Source organism: Osmerus mordax, chromosome 16 (assembly GCF_038355195.1).
Source record: "Osmerus mordax isolate fOsmMor3 chromosome 16, fOsmMor3.pri, whole genome shotgun sequence".
In the NCBI taxonomy this organism is placed as follows: domain Eukaryota; kingdom Metazoa; phylum Chordata; class Actinopteri; order Osmeriformes; family Osmeridae; genus Osmerus; species Osmerus mordax.
The window spans coordinates 9,645,778-9,673,051 of record NC_090065.1 but is presented as its reverse complement, the minus strand read 5'-3'; the positions used below and the strand labels follow the sequence as shown (position 1 = coordinate 9,673,051).

The 27,274-nt window shown below is 43.1% G+C and overlaps 2 protein-coding genes across 9 annotated transcripts in view; one reads left to right on the top strand and one right to left on the bottom strand.

Moving 5' to 3' along the window:
- Positions 1-18,026, top strand: zmynd11 (zinc finger, MYND-type containing 11). Of its 8 annotated transcripts, none has more exons than XM_067252909.1 (17): positions 1-140; positions 2,407-2,544; positions 3,571-3,730; positions 4,852-4,875; positions 7,782-7,805; positions 8,233-8,394; positions 9,034-9,111; positions 9,680-9,772; positions 10,767-10,854; positions 11,046-11,101; positions 11,239-11,316; positions 11,896-12,014; positions 12,292-12,517; positions 12,748-12,822; positions 12,988-13,266; positions 14,847-15,032; positions 15,212-18,026. In XM_067252909.1, exons 2-17 carry the CDS (start codon positions 2,414-2,416, stop codon positions 15,332-15,334), a joined length of 1,902 nt encoding a protein of 633 aa, XP_067109010.1. In that variant the 5' UTR covers positions 1-140; positions 2,407-2,413; the 3' UTR covers positions 15,335-18,026. The 8 variants fall into 8 exon arrangements, with proteins under 8 accessions (XP_067109010.1, XP_067109008.1, XP_067109009.1 ...); XM_067252907.1 differs by having other exon boundaries at positions 12,292-12,526; XM_067252908.1 differs by having other exon boundaries at positions 8,233-8,403.
- Positions 18,027-21,280: 3,254 nt separating this feature from the next.
- Positions 21,281-27,274, bottom strand: part of dip2ca (disco-interacting protein 2 homolog Ca) — a 109,091-nt gene continuing 103,097 nt past the window's right edge. Inside the window, exons 32-37 of the mRNA XM_067252813.1 lie at positions 26,276-26,337; positions 25,184-25,241; positions 24,572-24,646; positions 24,109-24,283; positions 23,858-23,981; positions 21,281-23,643 (exon numbers count right to left, since the gene is read on the bottom strand). Coding sequence (XP_067108914.1) covers positions 23,391-23,643; positions 23,858-23,981; positions 24,109-24,283; positions 24,572-24,646; positions 25,184-25,241; positions 26,276-26,337 — 747 coding nt within the window. The 3' untranslated portion in view covers positions 21,281-23,390. The remainder of the gene's footprint in view (positions 23,644-23,857; positions 23,982-24,108; positions 24,284-24,571; positions 24,647-25,183; positions 25,242-26,275; positions 26,338-27,274) is intronic.

Genomic DNA, 27,274 nt, shown 5'->3' with positions numbered 1-27,274 from the left:
GCTAGACTAGTGTAGCCAGCTGGCCATAAACCATAATTCAGACAGTCAAAAACTATCCCGGAAATACAAATGTAAGGAGCCTCACATTGAATCCTTCACGGATTTCTACAGAGTCATAGATTAGTAACACTGTAGTGCAGGTAAGTCTGAGTTTTATAAAAGGGATAATCCATTACTTTAATGACAATTATACGGCTAGCTAACGTTAGCTTTTTAGCTCATGGCTGGACCTGTGTATTTCCTCTCTCCCATGATGGTGGTGGTGGTTTATTAACATGGCGCCCTCCAAAACAAACGACAAGAAAAATCTAATTTGTGTGCATATCAGTATGTGTTACTTGCTATCAACGCAATTCCCTTGTATTTGACTATTGAGTTTGATAATCATTTTTGCGTTTGATTTACAATCTAATTAGTTTCACAGACAGAGAAGGTACTGGCTAACTCGCTTTACTGCCAGTTACAGTAGCTAAGCTAACGTTGGTGCCCTACTAGCCAGCCTAGCTAGGTAGCTAGCTTGTCACCCAACAAACCGTTTCACTTCTAAAATAGCTGTATTCTTTGTCATTGCTAGAGCTAGCTACATGTTTTCAGTTATACTGTACTAAAGAATTGGAATAGCATATGGACTTGCTTCCCAGTTAGCAAGACAAAAGTTGATAGGTAGCCTACTGTAAAGCTATTTAGCTATGAAGCCAGCACACCATCTACAGTACAGTTGCGAACATTGCTCGTGTGGCCTTGCTGCCTTGTTCTTGTTGCTTTTTGCAAGGAAGGGTTGGGTCTCTGTGGGTTATAGCTTTCTGGACAACGTGAGTGTGACAAATACTGAGAAAACAAAATCCACTTAGTTAGATAAACCAGCCTTGTTAGACTAGCTTGAGTCTATGGAGAGAGCATGTGTAGAGCGGTCAGAATAGAAAGCCTAGGTAGCTAAATATAGGCTAGTCTCGTTTCACACTGTGTCTCCTCTCTGTTAAATTAGCTACCTAGCTAGCAAACTAGTAGTTTCTCATGTGTTGAAAATATGCAAGATAACTAGCTAGCCAGCTACAATACGGTCTTGTCTTCCTCTGAACTAGCGAGCTAGCATGCGTCCTTCCATTCAAAACAGCTTCCCTAATTGATTGGAGTGTCTGGATCAGGGGCCTGTCATAGCATCATGTAGTGAGAGCCCACCTGAGACAGCGGGTTCAGGTTAGCAGCTGTGTGCCAGTCTGTACAGTTGCTCTTCCATTACCATTGAATGTACAGAATGACTTGGCGCACAGGTGGCTCTCATTAACACCCTCTCTGGATGGCATAGCATGGGGTATCACATTGCTCACTGTCACCTCTACTCTTCTCAGCACTTTTATTGTATTTGTGTGCAGGGAACTCAGTCAAGCATGGCAACAAGAGAGATGTCCCTCATAAGCTTTCATAAACTGGCCATTGTCATGGACAGAAATATGTCCAACAAATTGGCAGAACATTATTTTGCGGCTAGTAAAAGTCTTACTCTAGCATTTAACAGCATTTCCTTAGCTCATCCAAAAACAGGCACCGTTTTTTGTTGCAGTGTTAAGTATGTGTTAATATACACTACCGTTCAAAAGTTTGGGGTCACACAGACAATTTCGTGTTTTCCATGAAAAATAAAAGTTATCAAATAACTTTCAAAATTAATAGAAAATATAGTCAAGACATTTACAAGGTTAATTATTATTATTAGAAAATAATTCTTTTTATTTGAAATATAAATTTTGTTCTTCAAACTTTGCTTTCGTCAAATAATGCTCCATTTGCAGCAATTACAACATTGCAGACCTTTGGCATTCTAATTCTAATCCTTCTAATCATCCATTAGTCTTCTTCTAGAGCTTCTAGTCTTCTAGAGCTTCTTCTTCTGTACAGTGTATTTCTGATTAATTTAACGTTATCTTCATTGAAAAAAACAGTGCTTTTCTTTGAAAAATAAGGACATTTTTAAGTGACCCCAAACTTTTGAACGGTAGTGTAGATATACAAAAAGAAGGCTTGTTAGCTGGCTGTGAGGGCAGTCCCAAGATGAGTAATATTATTGGCTTTATATATTTCATTTATCATTAGTGACAGTCTGACAGTCATAAGTTCCATGGAGGCTTAAAAAGATAAATGCTTAAAAGTGAATTTGAAATGGGCCTGTGTCTACCAGTCAAGATGTCGCCATGGTGTGCTGTGCTCTTGGTTTTCCCCTTGGATTGCGTCTTGAGAGTTAACTATTGAAATCATCTGTTTGTTTAGCTCATATATGTTCTTAATGATGTGTCACAAAAGCTGAAGGCCTAATCCAGCATTAGTTCGTATTGACATTTCTTCCAGCCTGTACTAGTGTTTTTATACAACTGGAGTGCAACCGTTGTCTCCCCATCTCTCTCCCCACAGGTTGATCATGAATAAAGACGTCATGTCACGTGTGGTGAAGAAGAGGCAGGCGGACCCCAAGGTAGTCCAGTATGTGTGGGCCGCCATCGAGGTTATCCGTAACCAGAAACAAATTGCCAACATGGACAGAATCTCAAAGTACGTTATCACAAACAGACTTTTGGTTTTGTTAAGCAAAATGACTCCACAAACCCAAATCCCTTGTGAGCTTTTGGAGATCTGAGGGGGGTTGACATGGCTTAAGCAAGATGTATGTTGTATGTAAACCCTCTGATAGGCCGGGGTTAGGAGTTCCTGCTATTTTGCTCACACCTGTCCTATCCTCTCCGACCTCAACAGCTGCGTAGTGGGCCTAGACTTTGGCCTACAGATTATTTGGGGATGGCTTCAGTGTCTGGTCTAAGGGTTAAGGATCTATCTTGCGGTGCAGTGCTTGGATCAGTTTGTAGATTGAAAATAATCTTGATTTGTAATAAATTACTTTCCTTCATTGTCATTCAGACCATGAATTCACCTGGCCCCATGCAGCCCCCAGCCAATCAGACCTTGATACAGAATATAGCAGAATAGACATCAGTATTAGCATGGCCCTTGTTAGGCCAATGTTACATTTGCACAAGTACTAAGTATTGTACCGAGGCGACATTTGGGTTCAGTCTAATTTCATTCATACCAAACTCAAACCATGACAGATCAATCACACTTTTTAGTCAGCTAATGGAAATCAGTCAAAAATGAAACACTTAGTCCATTCCAGACAGGACCTTGGGTGTTGGCCACTCACCACATGAACAATGGTGAACGGCTGTTGTCATAGTGATAAACCAACGAAATGCAATTGAAGGCCTCACCGAACAGACTTAATATCATGAAACATACTTTCCATTTCAATGAGCGATTTCATGACTTGTAGGAATTAAGTTTAAAGATGGGAACAAAGTGTGTTGGGAATTGGTGGAATCTGGCATCGACTAATTCATTATTATTGGGTGTCAAAGACCCTGCAGAATATTAAAGGTTTATAGAAAAATAAAAGAAAGCTTGAAAATGGTCAACTCCAAGCAATTTTTCTGCAAGACTATTATAGAAAACGTATTAGCATGCAGGTGTCCTTGCATCGGTGCCTCTTCAGCCCAGTTTCAACCTGATCCGTTTTGTCCCCAGGTATCTGAGCCGTGTGTTCAGCATGCACCCCAAGGAGACGGCCAAACAGCTGAGCCTGGCGGTGAAGGACGGCCTGGTGGTGGAGACCCTGACGGTGGGCTGTAAAGGCTCGAAAGCGGGCATTGAGCAGGAAGGCTACTGGCTACCTGGGGATGAGATGGTAAGGTCACCACCACCTCTTTCCTCTAAATAGATGGAATGGTTGCAAGTATTTATTATTATTATGTTATTATTATTATTTTTTAACCAGTAGCTTGTGTGAACTTGAGCCAGAAATGACAAGCTGGAGGGAGGAACAACTCAAATAGGGACTCAAAGTTTATATTCAACTCAGCACTAAAAAACGGAAGTAATGAATTGTTGAACACAACAATCTTATCTTGTAACTCAAACTCACTTAAAAAGGCATGCAGCCTAAATCACACAGAAGTGGGCAAACTTATTGCAAATCTCAAACGGAAAAGCCCATGAGGATTGTAATTGAATAACTGTGATGATAGTAAAGTGTTAGATGTGGTCTGACAGAGAAGAGGAATGCATAAACATGTCATCTGTTGGCTCATCTGTCTCAGGTTGTTTTGCATCAAGAAATAGCCTATTCTGTACAGGGCATTTGCGTATGCCCATGTCTTTTATGTATACACAGTAATCCGCTTAAACTCCCAAGATTTATTCAGGAACGAATGCTCTAAAGATCAGATTAGAGGATACTCTGTTTTCCCCTTTAAAAGACTAGCCTACTTTCTATCAGAAACTCTAAAAATACAATTTTACTTAAAATTGGCAGCAATTACATTTAAAAAGTACATTTTATGGATCTTGAAAACGTTTCTGTATCTTTGAATTGTAATGTGTTTATTTTCTTTGTCTGAAAAGTAGCCAAGGGTTAGTGTAGTTTGTTGTTTTTTGGAAGATCCCTTTTAAAGCATTTTAAACATAGTGTTAGCAAGTACTGGTGTTGTGGACTGGTTCAGACTTCAACTCACTGATGGTCTTTATGACTTGGAGAATGGAATCAGGAAACGGCTGGTTGTTGCTTCAGCACTGCACCAGCCTACATGCACATCACTTCTCGTAAACATTAACTTTTTAAAATCATTTTTGGCCCCTGCACCGACTCATGCTCACAAGCAAAACCACAACAATAATGGTCCCTTAGCTTACAATACTAAAATGCCGTGGTGCCAGGTCCATGTTAAAGTAGCACTACTAAGAAAGGGCTCACCTCAGTGTAGCAGTTCTACATTTAAACACTGCTTTCTGGATCACTTGCAATCACAGGAGCAGAAGGCCGAAGGAAGCAAGGTAAGGTTGCATTGCTGTTTTCAGTTTGGGTTTGTTTTGTTTATTTTTTTATTTTTCCCCTCTCTTTCGCTCTCTCCTTTTCTATTGTATTTTTGTTTTACTAACATCATTCTGTGAGAAATCGGTTCAGCCAGATGCAGTGTAATATGGTATTTGATCAAATCTTTTTACAGAGCATCTTTGTAGAAATAAATATGTATTATATGTGTGCCCACCTCGTGTAAACAACATTTTTGATTGCTTACGTCAGGTGACGGCTATACTTGCTCACTAAATTACAAAGAGGATTACTATTAAACTGGTCTTGGAAAAAGACATAAAATGCAAACATACTTACAAATCATTTTAGTTGTAGTGGTAAAATGACCCTTCAAATCACTAAACAAGGGTTTGACTGGGTCTGATGTTTCATGTAAAAAGCTTCATGAAATTCCAATGAATCGCTGTGTCCAGATGTGACCACATTTCTTGTGGAATGGATCAAAAGTGATTTCCTTGAAATATTTGCTTGCTACTCATCTACAAATGTTCTGTTGCTTTTAACAAAAAAATGTTTAGTTGATTAGTAACATGATTAGTATTTCAAGAAAATAATCTAAGACAGATTTTTCACTGAATAGAGTTTGAGCTGTATTTTGTGGTCCTGGACCATGCTCATAGGCCTTAAGCTTCTTCAAATGAATGAACCTGATTTGAGTGGTCATATGAAGGCCATACCTTTACACTGACTCATCTTTTTGAGAAAAAAAAAAATGACAAGCAATGTTAACATAGGTACAGGTTTGTAGCAAGCATCTATGAGTGTGAGTATTAGTTGTAGTTCTGCTGATGGTAGTTGTAGTTCTCCTCAGGGGTTTTGTGTTCTGCTCTGTTACTCCTGTCCAGCATGCATTTTTTAATGAACAGGGGGATGCGGTTTGTGACATATCTGTAGTTGCCTACAGTATTGCCTGTTCTTGGTAATGTAGCTGACCAATCTCATGTCAGCATCTCCCCAAGTGTGTCAGGAGTTCATAGGAAGCATGTTAAAATCAATTTCAGTACGTTATCACTTCTTCAAAGAACCTGGATTCAGTTCAACTGTCATTCTGTGTCCTTGAATAATGCAACAAATGTATTTTTCCTAATATTGATTGTCTTTTTCTTTGAAAGATGATAATGATCTTCAAATTAGGATGATATGATTGGATTTAATCCAGGTTCCATCACTAATACTATAAAAAATATGTTTGTCATGTCATACACAAAATTGTGCATTTGATCAATGCGGTGTGTCTGGTAAACAGACAATCATACGTATGGGGCTAATTGATCCTAAGAGAGTTAAGTGCGGTGGTGGGACATCAATAACGTGTGTGATTAGGTTCTACCTTGTATTGGGGCTACATATTGTGTGCGTGGCCTGGGGGGGGGGGGGGGGTCTGCAACAGTACTTGGCCCTTCTCATAATGATTTTGGTTTTCCTCATCCTTATGCTTTATTCAACCTTTATTCATCTGGTGAGGTTTACAGGCTTCTTTTAAAAGACTGAGACGACTGCTTTAGGTCATTATGAACTACTACCAGCTTGGTAGTAGTGCTTTCCAAGACCTGATTCCAGCTAGCCTGTCCCAGCTTGACACCCTTTCTGGACGGAAAGCAGTGGTAGCCAGAATAAGTCTGCCCTCTGCTCACTCTCGCTCTCTCTCGCTCTGTCAGTGTTCAGTTTCCCTCTACAAACACCAAAGATGTTCCCTGTTAGACTCCCTTATAGGGTTTTTTCTTTTCAAGTAAAGACTTAAAGACTTGAGTTTAAGACTCGTAAAGACTACCTTTTTGGTTAGCCTTTAGCTTTTCAATCCACACAATCTTTTCTTCGTAAGGAGTAGCTTAAGTGTTCAACCGAACTTCCTCCAAAATCACGTCCGTTTCCCAGAGAGGTCTTTAGCGACGGTTGAAGGACTGCTATGCACTCCGGAACACTGCTTTCCCTACAACACGAAACAGAGGGCAACCTTGCTCAGGGCTCACCTTTTGAAGTCCGGCCCCATTCATTCAGCCGACAAGGAGACAGGGAAGCCCCTTTTAACACTCTCAGACAGCGCTGACAGAACACTTGGGGCACAGAAGGGGCAGAGTGTGCTGAGTGCTCCTGGCAGGCCCTGGAAGCACTCTCACACTGGCAGCAAGCGACTGGCACTGCCATCATCCCTCCTTTTGTCTTCAGTACTATTTGTGGCGCTGTTTGGACGCTCTCATGTGAGCTAGCATGGATAATGCACTCGAGTTATTGTTGGTTTAATCCCAAGCATGTTTGATTTGGAGAGTCGCCCAAATAAAAGAGTTGTGTTTGGTCTTGTGTTGGACATGGGAAGTAAGTGGAAACGCGGAGGAACTTGGAGCAAAGGTTTTTATAGAACGGCTGTGGAACGGAACACCCACATTGCTCCCTTTGCTTCTCATAGTAAATTAGTTTATTCCCAGATTGAGATTGATGTACTTAAGCCATTCACATTATGCAAGAACTTGGTACACAACAAAGTGAAAAACACTTGCCTGGTGTTATATGGTGCAGTGTATCCCAGAAGTCCCTGTTCCCCTTTTGCACCTCTCCAGACTGGGAGTGGGAGGAGTGGGACACTGACAGAACAGTAGTGAATAAAACATGGATTAGGAATGAATAACCAGTGTATTAATCATCAATAAGCAGTGGTCTGTTACTGTGCAAATCCTAACTCAGTGCAATCATTTCATCAGTCAAGTGCATAGGGGGTGTGCTACATATGACCACCCCACACACACGGAAACGCAACGTGGTATTGGAGAGGGTGGCTGTGGCGTACTGGGGGGTGTGGTGCTCAATCAGAAGTGTGTTATGTGGAAGTGTGTGCCAGTGTATTAATGCCTGGGGGGATGTTTGGTTGCAGATGGTGAGGGAGCAACCGGAGGAGGTCAGTCAGAGTTCACGCAACTCTATTCAATCTTGTTTCATGACCAAAATCCACACCATCATACGCATCACATGACATATTATTGGTATTTATCCATGTGTCTTGAAAAGGAGTCAGTCATTGCCATACAATTCCATGGGTGTAGCTACCTTATTTGACTTATCGTTATTACTGACTACCCAAGTATGTGTTTGGTCACTTTCCACAGTGGGATGTCCTTTGTGTCGTTCATTTAGATAGTAACAAAAAAACGATGTTGAAATGCTGACACAAAAGTGGAATTGAAGTCCAGAAGTTGTCCAGTTAAAGCAGCCCGTGTGTGTGTTGGCGGGCGGGTGGGGCGGGTCCCCGGGGCCTCAGAGGAGACTAGGGGCCAGCAGGCTGGTCAGAGGGGGGGACACCGATCACTCTGCTACTTGTCTTCCAGGACTGGGAGGCGGAGAGCCACGACTGGTACTGCTTCGAGTGCCACCTTCCCGGGGACGTGCTGATGTGCGACAACTGCTTCCGGGTCTACCACCTCAAATGTCTGTCAGAGGAGTACAAGCCTCGCGACGGCGGCTCCCACTGGCAGTGCGTGGTCTGCAGGGTGAGCTGTGTGCGTTCCACTGACTGGAAGTGTCTGGATATGGAAATAGTATTTGTGTCTAAAGGGTCTCTGTGTGTGATATTTGTGTAATTTTCCCTAACATGGTTTAGATTTAATTTTTTTATTTAATTTTTCCTCGTGTGTTGGTGAGCCCTCCACTCGTGTGAACCATGTTTGCTGTGCACAGTACACACCATGGAGCGTGTCCATAGACTCCCTGTCATTACATTTGTGCTTTGTCTCTCTCTCTCTCTTTGGCTGTGCTTGTGACGCGTGTGTCACCCCTGCGGTCCGTGTGTCTCTGCCGACCGCTCTCACGCTGTCTTCACGGACACGTCCTGTCAGCGAGCTCACTGTCACTCGCTCGCCCGTCACCTCCCTGTTTCGGCCTCCTCCCACAGGAGAGGCTGTAGGCCGTCTTCGTCTTACACGCCGGGCCTCTCCCTTTCCTCCATTTTCACGCTCTCTCGTTCCCACACTTCTCTCTCACTCTTTTTGTTCCTCTCCCTCTAGACTGTTTGATCGTCAAATAGTTCCGACGAGGTCAGAGGGTCTGATCACGCCAAATTGGTTTTGTCTGTCTCGCTGTCTTCCTTATGTTTTTTTCCTCTTTCTTTCTGTCTTTCCTTCTTCCTGCAGGGTAGTAAAAAGAAGAACCTGAGCAAACAAGAGATGTGCAAATATCTGCGCTTCATCATCCAGCGCATGAAAGAGAGGGTGAGGAGCGCTCCAGAATGTCACACACACACACATACAGCTGTTAGGGGACATGGAAGTGCTGGTCAGATACATCCAGGCCCACCCCATCAAGGCTTTGGTGGTCAACTGCTAACACACAGTGGAGTGTGTGAACATTCCTGTCCTCCTACTGGTATTGGTGCTGTGGTACAGCTCCGTGTGCTTGCACTGTTCTCTTCAGACTAGGAATGCAGTGCAGTGGCTGTACTGACTAAGTGCCTGTGTGCGTTTTAATGTCATTCTAAATCACAGTTAGTAAAACTGCCCACAATGGTCTGGGCTTTATTCCCAACCTCCCTTCCCTGCCTCTCTCCATCCTGCCTCCCGCCCCCCCCCCCCCCCCCCCCCCCCCCTCTATCCGTGCTGCCTCTCTCCCTTTCCCCCCCCCCCTCCCTCTATCCATGCTCCCTCCCTCCCTCCCTCCCTCCCTCCCTCCCTCCCTCCCTCCCTCCCTCCCTCCCTCCCTCCCTCCCTCCCTCCCTCCCTCCCTCCCTCCCTCCCTCCCTATAAAACTAAGCATTAAATCTGATACTTTCCTCTTTGACAGGCTGTGGACCTGAACAAGAAAGGCAAAGATACTAAACACCCCATGTACAGACGGCTCATCCACACAGCCCTGGATGTGTCCAACATCCAAGAGGTACGAATGACACCCTTACCGTAGACCTGTTTCCCAGTTACCAGTGGAAAAACATCTTCTATATTGACTGTATTCTTCTATATTCATTAAGCATAATGAAGGTTTTGATTATATTATTTCAATTGTGGTATTCCCTGCATTTGGCCATACTTTGGGATTAAGCTTTTTAGCATATTACTAGCACGTTGTTAAACCCTTTAGCTTAATGCCACATAAAAAGCATATGCTTTAGAACCCTTTAATTCCCGATGTGTAATATTGAACCACTCCCTCTGAAGTTTTGGGTCCGGCCTTGTCTTAGTCCTCCAACCCTAATACGGCCCTCAGCCTACTGAGGAAAGGTCTGTCAGGCCATAACAGACCAGACCCTTCAGAACAATTAGAACAAGGCTGGACTGTGTGTGTGTGCGTGTATGTGTGTGCGTCCACCGGATTAGATTGTGTGTGTGTGTGTGTGTGTGTGTGTCAGCTGGATCAGATTGCCTCTCCTAGCGTGGGGTCAGTGAGGGCTCCTCTGCACCGTGATCACTGGTGCATCCCACCAAGGCCTGCCAAATAGGCTGGAAAACTGCTCTGTTTGTGTGTGAGTGTGTGTGTGTGTGTGTGAGAGAGAGACTTTAGAGAGAGGCTTTAGAGAGTTCTGGACTCTGATAGTGTAGGTTCATGTGTAGATGGCATGCACAGGACGTGATTAACTTGCCTTGCCTACAGTATGTGTCATCCGTTGCCCTCTGCTGGCCCCCCTGCATCACTGTGACCACATCGACTGTACTCTAACCTCTGCTCGGTGTCTGAATAGACCTCTTTGTTCTCTCTCTCTCTCTCTCTCTCTCTCTCTCTCTCTCTCTCTCTCTCTCTCTCTCTTCTCTCTCTTCTTTCTCTTCTCTCTCTCTCTTCTCTCTCTCTCTCTCTCTCTTCTCTCTCTTCTCTCTCTTCTTTCTCTTCTCTCTCTCTCTTCTCTCTCTCTCTCTCTCTCTCTCTGTGTGTGCTGCAGAACCTGGCCGAGGGCAAATACAAGAGCTTTGACGAGTTCAAGGCGGACGCCCAGCTGATTGTGCATAACACGGCCATTTTGTTTGGAGGTAGGGGGTCATAAATCGTGACCACACTGGTTTGGAGAAAACGTCCGTTCAACTTCCTGTATGATTAGTAGCTGTTGTGAAAGGTCCCTGGCTTGTTCTAGAAGCCGAAATGCCACGGCCATAAAGCACCATCAACTGTGGTATGCTGTTTTTGTGATACAGAAAAAGTTTTTTTGTGCTTGTTATTGCAGTGCACAGTGACCAGGCTGAAATAGCACGGTTGCTCTACAGTGACACCTGCCACGAGGTAAAAACATACATTCATTTACCACCCAGAAGACATTTGACCAACGTGCATCAGTATAAAGCATATACAAAAACAGGATTTCTTCTCCTTTTCCCTCCCGCCGTCTTTCTTTCCCCACCTTCTCTCTCCTTCTCCAGTTGAACGAACTGCTGCTTTGCAAGACCTGTTTCTACCTGTCCAACGCACGGCCCGACAACTGGTTCTGCTACCCCTGTGTGAGTACTCGCCCAGCCCCTGGCTCCTGGCCCTCACCCAGCGTAGAGCAGCGCGGGGCCTGCCAAGACAAGCCGCCCGACACCCCCCCCCCCCCCCCCCCATTAGCGGTGTAACAATCCATCGATCTGCATCGACCAAATGGCAAACAATCTGGTGTCATCGATGCGGCCCATAAACATTGATGCGTGCGTGTTTTCCGCACCCAACATTATCCTCTCGATTCCTCTCTGTACACTCCTACGCTACAGGTAGTGGTGTTTGGTGTTAGCTTGCTGTTGCAGTGTGCCGGTTAAAGCCTAGCTCGTGCTATCAGTCACATTAAGCATCTTGACGAGGAAGCAGCAATCTACCCGTTGTCCGAGCAGTAGCAGACAAGAAAACTACGTTAAACACACTCCCCTCGCAACGTATTACGGCGGATTTAGGAGGTATCAGGATTGTTGGTTAAAAGATGAAAATGTTTTTTTTTTCGGGACGGAAACGTTTGATTCACGCCCCGAATCCCCCGTCCCCGTCGGAGCTGAGTGGTCGAGGCCGCGTGGTGACATGTGTTCCCCTGTCCCTCTCCCCTCCACCAGACCCCCAGTCACGAGGTGGTGTGGGCCAAGATGAAGGGCTTCGGCTACTGGCCGGCCAAGATCCTGCAGCGGGAGGACAACCAGGTGGACGTGCGCTTCTTTGGACACCAGCACCAGAGGTGGGGAAAGGAGGAACAGCACACCTGCCCCCCCTGGCTTCATGTCAGGGGAGCTTCTCTGAGGGCAGGACTAGGCATTGCTGTCAGGGATAGCAATAAGCGTCAGTCTTTAGGAAACACATGGGAACCTAGTGTGATTTCTCATTAGTATTATTAGGTTCTTGTTCTAGGTGTGTTCTGTAGTTGGTGTTAATTCCACTGGGGGTAAGACTCTCTGAATACCAACTGTGAGGACATACGGTGTCAACAACCCCCCCCCCCTCTCCTCCCCTGCCAGAGCGTGGATCCCGTCAGACAACATCCAGGACATCAAGGTGAGCGTGCAGCAGCTGCAGGTGAAGCGCAGCACAGGCTGGAAGAAGGCCTGCGACGAGCTGGAGCTCTACCAGCGCTTCCAGAGGGAGGGCCGCTTCTGGAAGAACAAGATGGACGACAGGAACCAGGAGGAGAGGAGAGAGCCAGAGGAGGCCGAGTCCAGCATCTCCTCCACCAGCAACGAGCAGGTCCGACAGGTAGACGCACACACTCACTCACAAACATATTCCCTTCCACGTACCCAAGCATAGACACTCCCAAACATGGGTCGTGTTATGTAGGGGGTAATGGCGCCACCTGGTGGATTGGCCCTGCCCAGAGCAGAACTCTGAACTCAGAACAGAGCTCTTCCAGTCTGTGTTTGGGGAATAACAGTTGTTATTTCCCACATTGATGTTTACATTGCCGTGCTCCACAGCTCAAAGTGAACCAGGAGCCCAAGGCAAAGAAAAGCCGTCGCAGTCAAGCCTCTGAGCCCAAAGAAGAAGTCAGTGTAAGTACCCCCATCTGTCTCTTATCGGTACACATGAAACCAAGAGAAATGTGCATCGGTGTGCGTTTAGACCATGTCAACAAGATCAATAACTCACCAAACACACGTCTCCCCCACCCTCCCTCCCCCCCTACCCCCCTCACGCCTTCCCTTCACACCCCTCAGGACCCGGAGCCGGAGATGGAGGCCGTGAGCTCCAGCCAGGAGATCCCCACGACGGCGCCGCAGCAGCCGGAGAAGCTGTCCGTCTCCACCCAGACCCGGAAGGCCAGCGGCGGGTCGCCGCGCACGCTCCACCGCAGCACGCAGACCAGCAGCGAGGGCGCCGCGTGCCAGAACATGTGCCACGAGAAGTACACCAAGATCTTCAATGACGTCAAGGAGATGATGAAGGCCGACAACAAGCGGGAGACGGAGCGCGTGGTCCGCGAAGCCCTGGAAAAGGTGTGTGTTCCAGTTTGATTGGTCCTGGAGAAGGTGTGTGTTCCAGTTTGATTGGTCCTGGAGAAGGTGTGTGTTCCAGTTTGATTGGTCCTGGAGAAGGTGTGTGTTCCAGTTTGATTGGTCCTGGAAGAAGGTGTGTGTTCCAGTCTTGATTAGTCCTGGAGAAGGTGCGTGTTCCAGTTTGATTGGTCCTGGAGAAGGTGCGTGTTCCAGTTTGATTGGTCCTGGAGAAGGTGCGTGTTCCAGTTTGATTGGTCCTGGAAGAAGGTGCGTGTTCCAGTTTGATTGGTCCTGGAGAAGGTGCGTGTTCCAGTTTGATTGGTCCTGGAGAAGGTGCGTGTTCCAGTTTGATTGGTCCTGGAAGAAGGTGCGTGTTCCAGTTTGATTGGTCCTGGAGAAGGTGTGTGTTCCAGTTTGATTGGTCCTGGAAGAAGGTGTGTGTTCCAGTTTGATTGGTCCTGGAGAAGGTGTGTGTTCCAGTTTGATTGGTCCTGGAGAAGGTGCGTGTTCCAGTTTGATTGGTCCTGGAGAAGGTGCAGGGCTCAACATTAACACTTTTTGGCACTGGCCCCATTGGGCCAGTGGGTTTGAAACTTACTGGCCCCAAGACAGCTTTTACTGGCCCCCCCTCCAAAAGTTGTAATTTATCATTGTTTTTCAATCAATAATTTGCAGTGGCCTGATCGGGCCAGTGAGTTGCTAGTTTAACTGTCCCGACGTTACTTTTTACTGGCCCCGGGCCATCGGGCCATCGTTATTGTCGAGCCCTGAGGTGTGTGTTCCAGTCTTGATTAGTCCTGGAGAAGGTGTGTGTTCCTGTTTGATTGGTCCTGGAGAAGGTGCGTGTTCCAGTTTGATTGGTCCTGGAAGAAGGTGTGTGTTCCAGTCTTGATTAGTCCTGGAGACGGTGTGTGTTCCAGTCTTGATTAGTCCTGGAGACGGTGTGTGTTCCAGTCTTGATTAGTCCTGGAGAAGGTGTGTGTTCCAGTCTTGATTAGTCCTGGAGAAGGTGTGTGTTCCAGTCTTGATTAGTCCTGGAGAAGGTGTGTGTTCCAGTCTTGATTAGTCCTGGAAGAAGGTGTGTGTTCCAGTCTTGATTAGTCCTGGAGAAGGTGCGTGTTCCAGTTTGATTGGTCTTGGAGAAGGTGCGTGTTCCAGTTTGATTGGTCCTGGAGAAGGTGTGTGTTCCAGTCTTGATTAGTCCTGGAAGAAGGTGTGTGTTCCAGTCTTGATTAGTCCTGGAGAAGGTGTGTGTTCCAGTCTTGATTAGTCCTGGAGAAGGTGTGTGTTCCAGTCTTGATTAGTCCTGGAAGAAGGTGTGTGTTCCAGTCTTGATTAGTCCTGGAGAAGGTTGGTGTGTGTGAATCCATGTATCGTCTTAAATGTGAAGCTTTGATCTCCAAACCAGGTAGAGGGGCATGATATAGAGTAGCTCTGGCCTGCAAAAGAAACAAACATGAGACGTGGTACAAACACAACCAACTTGAAGAGAGTGTGTGTGTGTGTGTGTGTGTGTGTGTGTGTGTGTGTGTGTGTGTGTGTGTGTGTGTGTGTGTGTGTGTGTGTGTGTGTGTGAGCAGCTGCGCTCTGAGATGGAGGAGGAGAAGCGTCAGGCAGTGAGCAAAGCCGTGTCAGGCACCCAGGCGGAGATGGAGAGGAAGTGTAAGCAGGTGAAGGACAAGTGCAAGGAGGAGCTGGTGGAGGAGGTGAAGAAGATGGTGGCCCAGCATAAGCAGCTTATCTCCCAGACCAAGAAGAAGCAGTGGGTGAGAAAACATCGGAACACATATATATGTATAATCTGGAATTGTATTCCATCCATACAGGCATAGCAACAATTTTTTTATAAGAACACAACAAAAATGTTTTACACTGCATCATTACAATCAGAACTGGTACTCCTGTCGTGAGTGTTCTGATGCGTGTGTCTGTCTCCCACCGCCAGTGTTATAACTGCGAGGAAGAGGCCATGTACCACTGCTGCTGGAACACCTCCTACTGCTCTATCAAGTGCCAGCAGGAGCACTGGCATGCTGACCACAAACGCACCTGCCGCAGGAAGAGATGAACAACCGCAGCCATCCGTTAGGTACCCCTGCCCTCCACACCCAGCCCCCTGTCACACACACGTCGGCCCCTCCCTTTTTCTTCCTGACCTGCCTTCCTGAACACTTTGTGGACCCAACATTTTGCCCTACGTCTGAGGGAGAAAAAAAATGCTCTCTTTTTCATTTTATGTCATTGCTATTATTTAATATACTCAGTGCATTGATTATTTTCTTCCTTTTCTCCTGAATCATCAGCAGATCGTTCAAAGAGCATGGCTCAAATGCATAGTATGGTATGATTTTGTGTTTCTTTACTTTACAGAAGTGCTAATGTTTGACTTATGTTGGAGAATGTTATTTAAGTGTGTAGTAACTGAGCATTAACTGAATACATTTTATTACCTGAATTTTTTAATCACTTTTCTTACTGTAAATGTTTAACAAGAAATATACACCGTCGATCTTAAACTATAAGTACTATTGCAGCATTGAAATAGCTATGCTTTCATACAGAAAAACAATAGAAAATGCTGAAAAACATGACAAAAAAATCAGCTTGAAAATAGAAAAAAAAGAAGAAAATGTAGTTCCTGGACATTTAGTGTAATGTTATTCATGAAAATATTTTGGTGAATAGCACCTTTGTATTGTTTTCACAAAATCGATCGTCCTCAAGTCACTTAAACATTATTGGGAACAGGGTTATAAAGTCGGCAAAGAAGCTGACAGCAATCTTCAGTTTATTCTTATGCACATTTTGGGTTAACTTTGAATATACTGTAATTTTTGTAATTCAAAGAAAATTTGCGATTTTATCAAATATATAGCAATCTTTACTGAGCTGGATCTTGGAGAGGTTTCTTCGTAATTTGACAGTTTGCACATTTCATTTCTTTGTCATAACCCAAATGCTTGTAATTTGCCAAAAAGGAAACCAGATTTGCTGAACCAATCTTTACCAGAGAAATGTGTCCAGTGCTGTTCTCTCCCCTTGTTTTGTTTTGGTTGGCGTCAGTGTCATTGTTATTGTGATGTACACTCTAAGTATGGTTTTAGAATACTCAAAGTGACTAGCTATGAGACTCATTCACTGCTTATGCTGTAGTTGGTGATCAGTGCCTGTTTTTTCAACACCATCATCATATTCAGAGTAAAGAGATGTGCATGTTGATAGTTTCAAAATTTGCATCAATAGAAGAAAATAAAAAAAGCTTGCGGGGTATCTGGTGTCCAATAGACAATGAGTACGGATGGACCAATATAAAATATATGCAAATATGATTGACCTGGCAATTTTATTTTGGATTTCTTTCCACAATGAGTTGTGTCATCAGGTGCTTGAATTAGATTTTCAAAACGGGCAATTAAATTGCATTTGAAAAAATATATATATACTACCCAGAAGCTACTCCGTAAGTGTAAGATATTGTAAGTCCTTGTGACTGTTTCCTTTGTTATGAAGAGTTGACTGAATAGAGGAAAAGTTCTCCCCATCATTCATTCATTCATTCATTGACTGTCCAGTTTTCGATCCAAGTTTACCATTATATGGAACGTGGCTGTTGTTATCTCAAACAAGTGCATCACTTTTCAGACTTAACACAGCTTTTCGAGTTGCATGATGTACAACCTTTTCCAAAAAAACTTTTAAAAAAATATTTTCTTTTTGTAGCCTCTATTTCATCTAAATATTTCTCACTTGATTGCATTTTAAGGCAACTGTTTGTTTTAAACCAACATGATATTTTGACAGTAATGAACTTCAATTGCCTTGTGTGTATCAGTTTAGTGTTAAATAGGCTTTGACTGGCCGTTGTATTAAAACATTCTCCTGCAGAAACCATGGCAACTCAAGTATGTTGTCTGCTCTGTTGGAGTGACACACACTTGTTAAACCAACTCATAATGGTTGCACTACATGTAAATACATCTATGTGTTATCCATCTTCTAGAATTTCACCTATGGTGACAGAACTTGGAATGGAATCTGTATTACTGAGGTTTGCAACTCATACAAATGTACCCTCTAAAATAACAGATGACTTAAATTGGATTTTCCACCATAGTTAAGCTATCAATATATTCAATCATCTAAGCTAACTGTCAAGATCTCTGCTCTAGCAGTTTGATTCACTGATTGATTATCTTAGTCTTCATTGTTACTTTTTATTTTGAATTTGGATAGTAGTGTTACATGGCTGTTGAATCAGAAATGAAACTTCTTTGGTTCACTTCTACAGTGTGTATTTTATATTTGTCCATCCATGTGTAATGATCATTTGTGACATTTTACATATGTGGAAATATTTTGATGTCATTCCAGTTTGTAAAGTAGCTCTGGTAAATGCATGAGTAAGGTGTGTGTATTACAGTTCTTTTTCCATGTTAAAAGACATAGTTGCACTTCCTCAAAATGATGCAATATGACAATGATATTTTGTTCTATTTCCTTTCAAAATTACAGTCTAGCTAATTTTACCCTCCACTAACTATTGACTACTTTCTGATGAAAAAAGTGTATTGTCACACCCATTGTCTCGGAAATCAATGAGATTGTCCCCAAGTTAGCAAATTTTGTTTGCTGTCCATATGTAAACTTTAATCGTGGCTTAACATTTTTATGCTCCTGTCATTTTGTTTTTGCTTTAGCTAGCAATATGTATATAAATATATTCTATGTGCTAACATGGAGAAATAAATGTATCAACAAGTTCCTGTTGTATCAAGTCACTTTCTATGATATAATAAACCATGCACACTTGCTCACAAGTGAGGTTTAAAATTTCCATCCAGTGTTTTACTTCTTCAAAAGGGCAATATGTATTTGATGAAGTCATCAAATTTTCCAAGCAAAGACATTAAGGATTATCGTAATTTTTTTTTTGATTGACTACTAGGAGAACAGAATCCTAACCTAACATGACCTGAAAAAGACCACTTGTAGACCCCCCCCCCAGCCAAAATTATATAGCTTAATATTCAAAATATAAGGATCATTCTTAAATCAGGGTTCTCACGGGGTCTTTAGTCTTAAATCTAAAATTCTGAACTTCAAATTTAAGGCCTTTAAACGTCTTACAAATGGTCAGATTTTCATCCAAGGTCTTAAAGGGGGGGGGGGGGGGGGTAGTGTATTGCATGCTGCACTCTGCACCATGACCATGTGAATGCATGATACAAATGTCACAAATGAAATGACAAAAATGACACATGACATAGGCTATTTGATCATTTATTTATTGAACCTTCACAAAATTGCAAAGTGCAAATGTAAAACTAATCTTTTTTGTGGCATTTAGTCCAGTGCTTCTGTGGCTTTCAGTGGTTGTTTAATGTTTTTAATGTGTCTTGTCCATATATTAAAGCAATAATTATAAATACAAATTTCTAAATACTAAATTATTTATATGGCCACACAAAATAATAATAATAAATATACACACTTTTCAGTCCTCATATATTAAAGCAATAATGATAACAAAAGCGGCAAGGTGCTCAGTGTTGTCAGATTGGAAATGGCGAAGTATCGTACCAAAGGCTCAAAATGATTGTATTTGGAGGATAATTATTGTGCATCTGGCAACACTGAGAAGGCGGTCGACCAATGACAGTTCTCTCTACAGAAGAGCTCGCGCAAGAAGGTGGAACTTAAGGCAGATACCCTTTCCAAAACTTGTAAGGGCGTAATAACTAGTTTGTGAAAGACCCAGAGAAACACAAATATCCGACTAGGCAAAATCCCAGACGATTTTGGAATTCCTGCCGGAAGCATTTTTTAGGTCTCGCAAAGACGATATGTCCGGGTAAAAGAGGACGCCTGGTCACCTTAGTAGAAAATAGTAAGATAGCAATATGGTTTTTTGAGGTTATGGAACCCTTAGGCCGCCGAACAGTATGTGGCGATAATGCATCATTGGTTGCAATCTGCCATGGTCTACCCTGGTCTAAATTGTGTCTGTTGCTGATGCTGTTTTTGATGTCCATGTCGTGGCTCCACTGACTCAAAACCTAAAATAGATATTTCATTACAATTTTTTATTTTGATATTTTATCAACAGTTGAAACAGCCGAGAACCCTTCAACGATGGTCAATGATTTTGTTGCTAACAGTTATTAGCAATTCTAACATCTCCTGTATCTAGCATAGGTAGAATGAGTGATGATTTAGTTTATTGGCAATGGGGCTAATGTTATTTCTTTTTCCTGACTGTGTTTCATTCGAATTAATAACCTCTGTTGTCATGTAAATCTACAATTTACGATGCATGTTTGTTTATGTTGCGTCTTCGCGTGCAGCTTCGCGCGTTGTAAACCAACCAATCAGTGCACAGCTTATTTATATATTCATGAGCATACCATAAAAGGGAGAAAACCTCTCGTTTCATTCTAGGGCTATTTCACAGGGTTGCATTAGGGTGCATAGAACTGCACCCAGGCAATTTTCAGCCCAACCAATGTTACATACCCTATTCGGAGATCTTAAGGAACAGTGTGAAATACCGTAGAAAATCAGTCAATGACCCCTTTAAAGATAATTTGACTGATTTGTGTGGCTCCTAGTCTGCCAAAGTCTGTGTGTTTAAGCAGCCAGCCAGCCGGTCAGTCATCCAGATACGGGTGCCAGGGAAGGATGATGCACCTCTCCCCTCCTCATAGTCTTGCCTTAGAACACAGCAGGATGTTCATTAGTCTGAACTTGTATTCAACTGTGGCCATGTTGAATACTGTGGCTGTCTGCCTTTAAATCTGATTTTCTAAGTGCCTCCAAACTGCCTGTCTGTCTTCAACCCTGCCTGTCTGCCTCTAAGCCTGCCTGTCTAGTTTCACAAGAACTGGGCCTGATGCTGAAGGAGGAAGAGGGGGATGAGAGATGAAAGTTGGACATAGCCCAAACTGGGGTTTTCCGATGTCAATTTTCAGAGGATCTAAACGGCTATGGTATCTGGAGACTGAAAAAAAGGACATACAAATCCATAAAGCCATATAATAGCTGTTTATGAACCATTAAAATGTTAATAGTTCATCATCATAATACCCTAGGCTTGTCATGAGAGAAAAAAAAGATTGAAATTAAGAACATTTGGCCTGGTCTCCTCCTCCACCAGCCAGTACGGAGAGCAGACACACACCATGTATGGTACGTACACACACAAACTAACATACCACTACCGTCACTGAGGAAAGACTGAGTAGACAGTTTAACCATATTTAAAATGATTTCTCTCTCTTTCTATCCCTCTCTCACGCTCTCCCTCCAACAGTGTCTTGTGGCCCGATCCCTCAGCAGTACCCCCACTACAGCTCCACCCTCCACCAACACCCCCAGCACCCCCAGTCTGGTGTGTTGTAGTTCTTTCTGGGGGATATTGGTGTTGGTACGTACGCTGTGATAAAACTACAAATCCTGTGATAAATGCAATAACTGCCTGCAAAATACGTCTGTGTCTCCTCAGTTTGTTAAAGTTTGGCTACGTGTGGAAAATGGGAAAGTGTACTTTCAACGAGATCACAGTGATTTCCACTGTCGGTTTCAAGCGGTAACCAGCTCCAGGTACGAGGCTCGCTGCAAACTTTGCGCAAAAAATATTCAATTAGGTTACTAATGTGATTACTTTATCTGTAAATTAAATTAATGACTGAATTCATTGAAATAAATTGAATTTCTTTGATTTGAATATTATTTTGGTAATGCGTTGTGTAGATCTTAAATTTCAATCTTTATGGTCTTAAAATTTCTTAAAAGGTATTAAATTTTACTTCTGCAGGAACCCTGTAATATGTCAAAATATACTAAATGTACTACAAAAACTGCACATTTATGCTATTTCCATGATTGTAAATGCAATTTTTATACTGTCCAGCATTCCAAGATGTTTCACAATGTAAATACTGTATAAGCATGTATGAAAGTTGCAATAGTAGATGCATAATGTAATACATTTTGACATATAGAAAACAACCTTCATTCTTTCACTCAACTGTACTTTTTGATTTTCTTGTGGGTAGATTCATTGGATAATTCTGTGTCCAGATTTTATTTTTCAAGTTACTCATATCCATCCCTCTTTAATGCAAGTGACCATGTCTTCCAATAATTACACACATTAACAAGATACAATGTTTCTGAGACAATTCTGTAAAATGCATGACACAATGTCAGCAAATGTGCAATACTGACATCATCTCAGTACTTATTTACACAAACCTTGAGGCTGACACATGACTACATTATGTTATGCTTGTATAAAATGCTTTACTTTTAAATAATCCTTTATATTTTACAATAAATGATACAACCAAATTTTCTAAATGTTAAACAAATGTCATGCCAGTAAATTGTGCACAGGCCTGATACAAAAGATGAATCCTCAAAAACAGTTTACATTTAGTCATTTAACAGGCACTCTTATCCAGAGCGACTTACAGTAAGTACAGGGACATTCCCCCGAGGCAAGTAGGGTGAAGTGCCTTGCCCAAGGACACAACGTAATTTGCATGGCCGGGAATCAAACCAGCAACCTTCTGATTAATATCCCGATTCCCTAACCGCTCAGCCATCTGACCCCCTGTTTACATATTGAGGATTTCTACCTAGTTATACCCACCTGCAAAAACAAAACAAGCCTTTTTATATTAAAAATCATTTAAATATTTATTTGAAAGACTGATGTCAACTCAGATTACATTATTAAAATAAGGATAAAAAAAAACTGTAGAAAGTGCTTTTAATAATGCTAACATGTTGAATTTGCAACATTCTTAATCATGAAATAAAACCTCCTCTTGATTCCCTCAGATTTAAGTTCTCACCAAGCCTTGTGACAGTTTGTTTATTCTTTTAAAGGGTGGTTTATTTTTTTGTTCCTTTTCGGTCGTTTTCCTGTGACATCAGTATATGAGCCCTGATTACTTTTTCAATGTAAAAATATTGAGGACAACTTTATATTTACAATTCTGGTGACCATTTCCAACCTGCTATTTCCAAAAACTAGTGATACACACCCTAGGACATTTGCATACAGTATTCATCATTCACACCAGAAGTGTACGAACATACACACATTTGCTTTTTATCCTTTGAAGATGATGGATGAACTTTGTGCACATAGGACTGTTTATGTCCTTCATCTCATTCAAACAGCGCAATAACTTTTGTCTACAACACCAAACACCATGCAAGTGAAAAGTACTGCATTTCAAAAGTTTTCATTGGTGAATGTCTTCTTTAATATAGATCTATATTTATATATTCATATTTCATATACTTGATGTGATACTACTCACTCAAGATAAGATAATACAATGCTTAGTTTTTTATATTAGCAAATATTCAAGAGTAAAACATTCTTAAATGTCTTCACTCTTTTACTTCTATAGAGAACAAAATAAATTAAATCAGTTTTTGTACATACTTACATGTTGTGAAATCATGTACTGTTTTCTTTCAGTATAATGATATTAACGTAACAGAATTAAAGGTTGATGGCGAACTAACTCCCTTGGAGATGGGAAAAACATGATCAAAAAGGAAATGTTAGCACAGAATTTAAACGTAACAATTGTACAAATTAAAAAGCAAACAGAAAGCAACATATTGTACCTCATCCTAATTTATGGACAAATGTTATATAAAAAACAGGCCAGTACTCAGCCACGATTTGTATCATAAAAAAGGTAAACGTAAAATACCATTTGCCACAGTTTGTAAATATTATTTTCAAAATACCCCAACCTCTTAGAGGGCATATAAAAAAATGTTAGACTTTCGCAAAACGTAACATGAAAATATATATGTAGCCACACTTACTTTGAAAGCAATAAACAAGAATTTGCACTGGACTTGGATTCTCCACAACCCCATTTATAAAATTCCATCCGAATCTCATACAACACTACACAGTCTCTCGGTCTTGCTAGTTCTTGGTGGTGTTGTCATTCAAATTAGACTTTAACAGTCCACTTCACACCAGCAGTCCTTCATCTTATATCTGAATCTTTAACCAGACCAGGGTTCCTTTGCATTGCAGTATGTATGTACACCAAGCCAAGTACTTCAAGACATTGTCTAAGGCCGGGCTACATGTTATAGGCCACGTATATAGGGTCCAGCTGGTCGGCCAAGAATCCGTCCCGTAGGTGCATCCTCTGTTTCTCTCCACGGGAGTTGATGGGGATAACGCCGATGTCGACCACCACCACCACCCCAACGATGAGGTAATGCTCCTCCAGGACCACGTTGGTGACCAGGGGCACCAAGTCCAGGGCCTCCTGCTCCGAGCCGTCCAGCTCCACCACCACAACCAGCAGGTTGGTCCATGTGAACACAGCGCTGAAACAACATTGTTTGCACAATTCTCTAACACTTGTGGTAATAAATTCCGCTTTAAGGCATGGCTTAAGAATACAAGAATGCCATTTGCTGTTAAATTTTTGATAATAAGGAACCTGCATTAGGATATTTTCCTATATGTACTTTGTTAGTGGGTGAACCTAGCCTGAATCTGTTCAACACGTTCAACTGTAACATATAAACGGAGCCTCACCATTCTGTGATGCTCTTGTGCGTCCTGATGACGGAGGTCTCAATGTCGATGGGGTGGTACCTCATCCCTCTCAGCTCCATGGCCTCGTCCAGCGCCCCCACCACGTACAGGGCGTCGTGCCTCTCTGTGGGCACGTGCACATCAACGTCACGGGAGCATCAAACCAGTGGGGGGCGTTTCCCCTCTCATTGTTTGCTGTCGCGTGGTATAGAGTGAGTACGCATCATCGCAGCCCCCCGCTGCTCTCTCACCTCCGCTGGCATCGGTCAGCTCCGTCCTCCTGAGGAAGCCCAGGTAGCCGGTGCGGGCCCAGAGGGAATGCGTGTCTCCGAAGCTCAGGCGGGAGTTGAAGTGGTCCGACTGCAGGGCCTCGTCGCCGTACACGGTGAAGTAGCCGCTGGCGTTGTGGCCGCTGTGCACCCAGATCTGTGGCAGAGCGGACAGAGAGCGGGTCCACTTAGCTCACCACGTTCATTCGCGAATCGGTTAGCAGAGGCAAAACGTGTTCGGAGAGATGGAATTCACGTGAATTCGAAGGACTCTGAAGTGCGATCACAGAAGTACTTACCTAACCTTAACCGGATAATCTGAATTATTTTTTTACATTTATCCTGTTCACTGTAATAAGGCTATTTTCAATAAACATGCCTTTAATGATCCAATTACACAGCCATTGTTAATGTAGAGTGATTAGTTCTGAGAGGGCAGACAGACCTCCCCTAGATGCGAGTCTCCCAGTGGTCCCTTGGTCTCCGGGTTGGCAATGATGATTCGAACCCCAGGTAGAATCTGAAACATTAGGAAGCAGGCAATTATCTTTCCTCTCATCATCATCATCTCCATTCCACTCTTTCTCTCTCCATGAGAGGCCATTTCTGTAACTGATTTCCCACCCAGGCTTGAGCTGAAGTGGCCCACTCCCTCTCCATTTCTCTGTCTCTAACCAGGGTATAATGATATCATGTTGTGAACCATAACAGACCCCTGTTATTGTGTCACTAGCAGATTTTGATCTCTGAACCAACTGGAAAAGCTGGAGTACAATTAGCACTCGCTGATACTATCTCAGTTGGGGAGCGGGGTGTTGGCTACCATGGAAAACCCACAATTCAAAATACCACTGGTTGATTTTGCAGTTTCAGCTCTCAGTTGTTCAGTAAAATGATTTGATAAAATAGGGGTGTATGTTTAAAAGTAGTTAAATAGCAAATTTTATTTTACAGTGCAATAATTAGTGTGAGTCAGTGAAAGTAAGGAGACTTCATTGAGACCAACTTTGTTTTGCTCCTATATTTATCAGTAGTCATAGCTAAAGAGTAGACTCACCTTCCCAGATTCCATCAGAGGTAAACTGTGTGGTGACCCTCTCTCTACCAGTCGAACCCTGTAAAAAAGAGACAGGGATTTAAAAGACTGCAGCGCTAAACTATTACTATCTGTCTTGGAAGTTCTGCAGTCGCCAGCATACTGTCTTCTATAGCCATTAACCATCATTGTTATATACTATATCTATGTTTAAACCCCTCCAATGTTTTCATAATGTCAGACAAAATAACTACACACTGCAGGGTAGGGAATGTTAATATACTAAAGCCAGTTTTAGTGGGCACTAGAGTAATACCAGCTCCCAGCCAGCTCGTAACCTCCAGTTGGCCAGGGTTGACCCATCTTCTCATTGTTACTGGCTTGCAGTCTGTCTGGTCAAAGAATCTAAAGAATCCTTTACTACTGGCCTGTTGTTAGGGAGAGAGACACTATGTCCCTGCGGCTGGCTACTGACAGCATGGGTTAGGCCACCTCTACGACCTGCTGGATCTATTCTGAAACCCAGACACAGCGCTTGAGGCTACACAACAGAACCTTTTCCATCTGAACTATTTTGGTACCGCGAGGAATGTGTCTGGCTCCAACTTTTGTAGCTTTTAGGCAAATTCCCCGGGAAATGTTTGTGTGGACGAGGGGCTGGCAGGATAATGTACTCCTTTAAGCCAAGCTGTCATGGATGAAGATGTTCTTTGGTTTGAGAACAATTTTGACAAGATGATTGTTTCTTCTTGTTTCTCCTTTTGCTTCTGATGACAAAGGCTACTACAAATGTAAAACCAGATCTGGGGAAAGTCCGGATGCATATTTGCTAAATGTCTTAGTTGGAAGTAATCTTGTTAGGATCTAGGTATAAAGACTGTCAGGATAACTATTACTATTTTCAGCAACACTTTACATCAAGGTTACATCGAGTACCATTTAACCACATAGCAATACCCACAGTAACATATGGGTACATAGGAATTAATGTATATAAATGGTATTAAGTGTTAGTGATTAAGGTTCATGTAACCTTAAAGTGTTGCAGTGACATATCATATCACATGGCTAATGGATGCACATGAGGGGTTTGCAGGATGTCAGCGTACATACCTGTCGTGCCGTAGTGCCCTCATGTCAACAAACACGGTCGTGGGGTCAGGTCCTGAGGTACCCTGCAGAGGGAACACAGACAAGGGTTCAGGTCACAGTGGCATCATGTGTCCTGCCGCTAGCATCACAGACGCTACAAGCTACTACTAGCATGTTAGTGCTCACAGAGAAGCTTTCAGTTCACACCGGGTGCGAATGGAAGCTTAGAGAGCCGACACTGACATGAGTGAGAGAGGCTCGGCAGCAACATGGAGGTTGCGGGGTGGTGGGAGGAACGAGGAGGAAGCTGGGAGTATTAGAAGAACAACGAGGGGGGTCCAACTCAGATCCCAACCAAAAGCCAATGGAGATGTGCACCCCAAAAACAACATCAGATAACAGATTGACATGCAAAACTATAAGCCACACAAAAAAGGTTTTGGGGGGGCGTTTGGGAAAAGGTGGGTAAGTGGAATATACTGTGGGAGAAAGAAAACAGAATGACTAGATGAGAAGATGGAGGACAACGTGAACATGGTGAACGAAGGGAATATAAACAAGTGACAGAATACACATCAGAATCAGAAAGGGTTTTAATCAGAACTGCTGTACTGCATCCTCCCCACCCCCCCACCCCCCACCCCCACCCCCCCTCAGTGCACCAATAGCGGATGATGTGGCTTTTATTTTTAACAGCATTGGACAAAGTCAGACGTCAACCCAGTAGATGAAGAACACGGGCACCAACTTGACCCGTGTGTGTTTGTGAAGGTGTGTGCGTGTCTTCTCTTTGTATTATATATCATTCTATTTAGTCAAACAAAAAAAAAGAAAAAGAGACAGAAAGAGAGAGCACAGAGCAGCCTCCCAATCCAACGCCAGCCTCCCCCCCTCCGTTCACCCCCCTCTTCCTCAGACAGGTTACAGTGCAGCCATGACTGAGCATGACAAATTCAAAGAAGAGCAGGGGTAGTAGCAGAGCCCACCACCTCAGACAGACATAGAGCTACACATGCTAGA

Bases quoted from the DNA above. Each gene is read 5' to 3' on its own strand.
- zmynd11 (XM_067252906.1), top strand. From the start codon at position 2,414: ATGAATAAAGACGTCATGTCACGTGTGGTGAAGAAGAGGCAGGCGGAC. The intron at 11,102-11,238 runs GTAAAAACATAC...CTCCTTCTCCAG, and splicing joins ACAGTGACACCTGCCACGAG to TTGAACGAACTGCTGCTTTG. The intron at 12,527-12,747 runs GTAGACGCACAC...CGTGCTCCACAG, and splicing joins GCAACGAGCAGGTCCGACAG to CTCAAAGTGAACCAGGAGCC.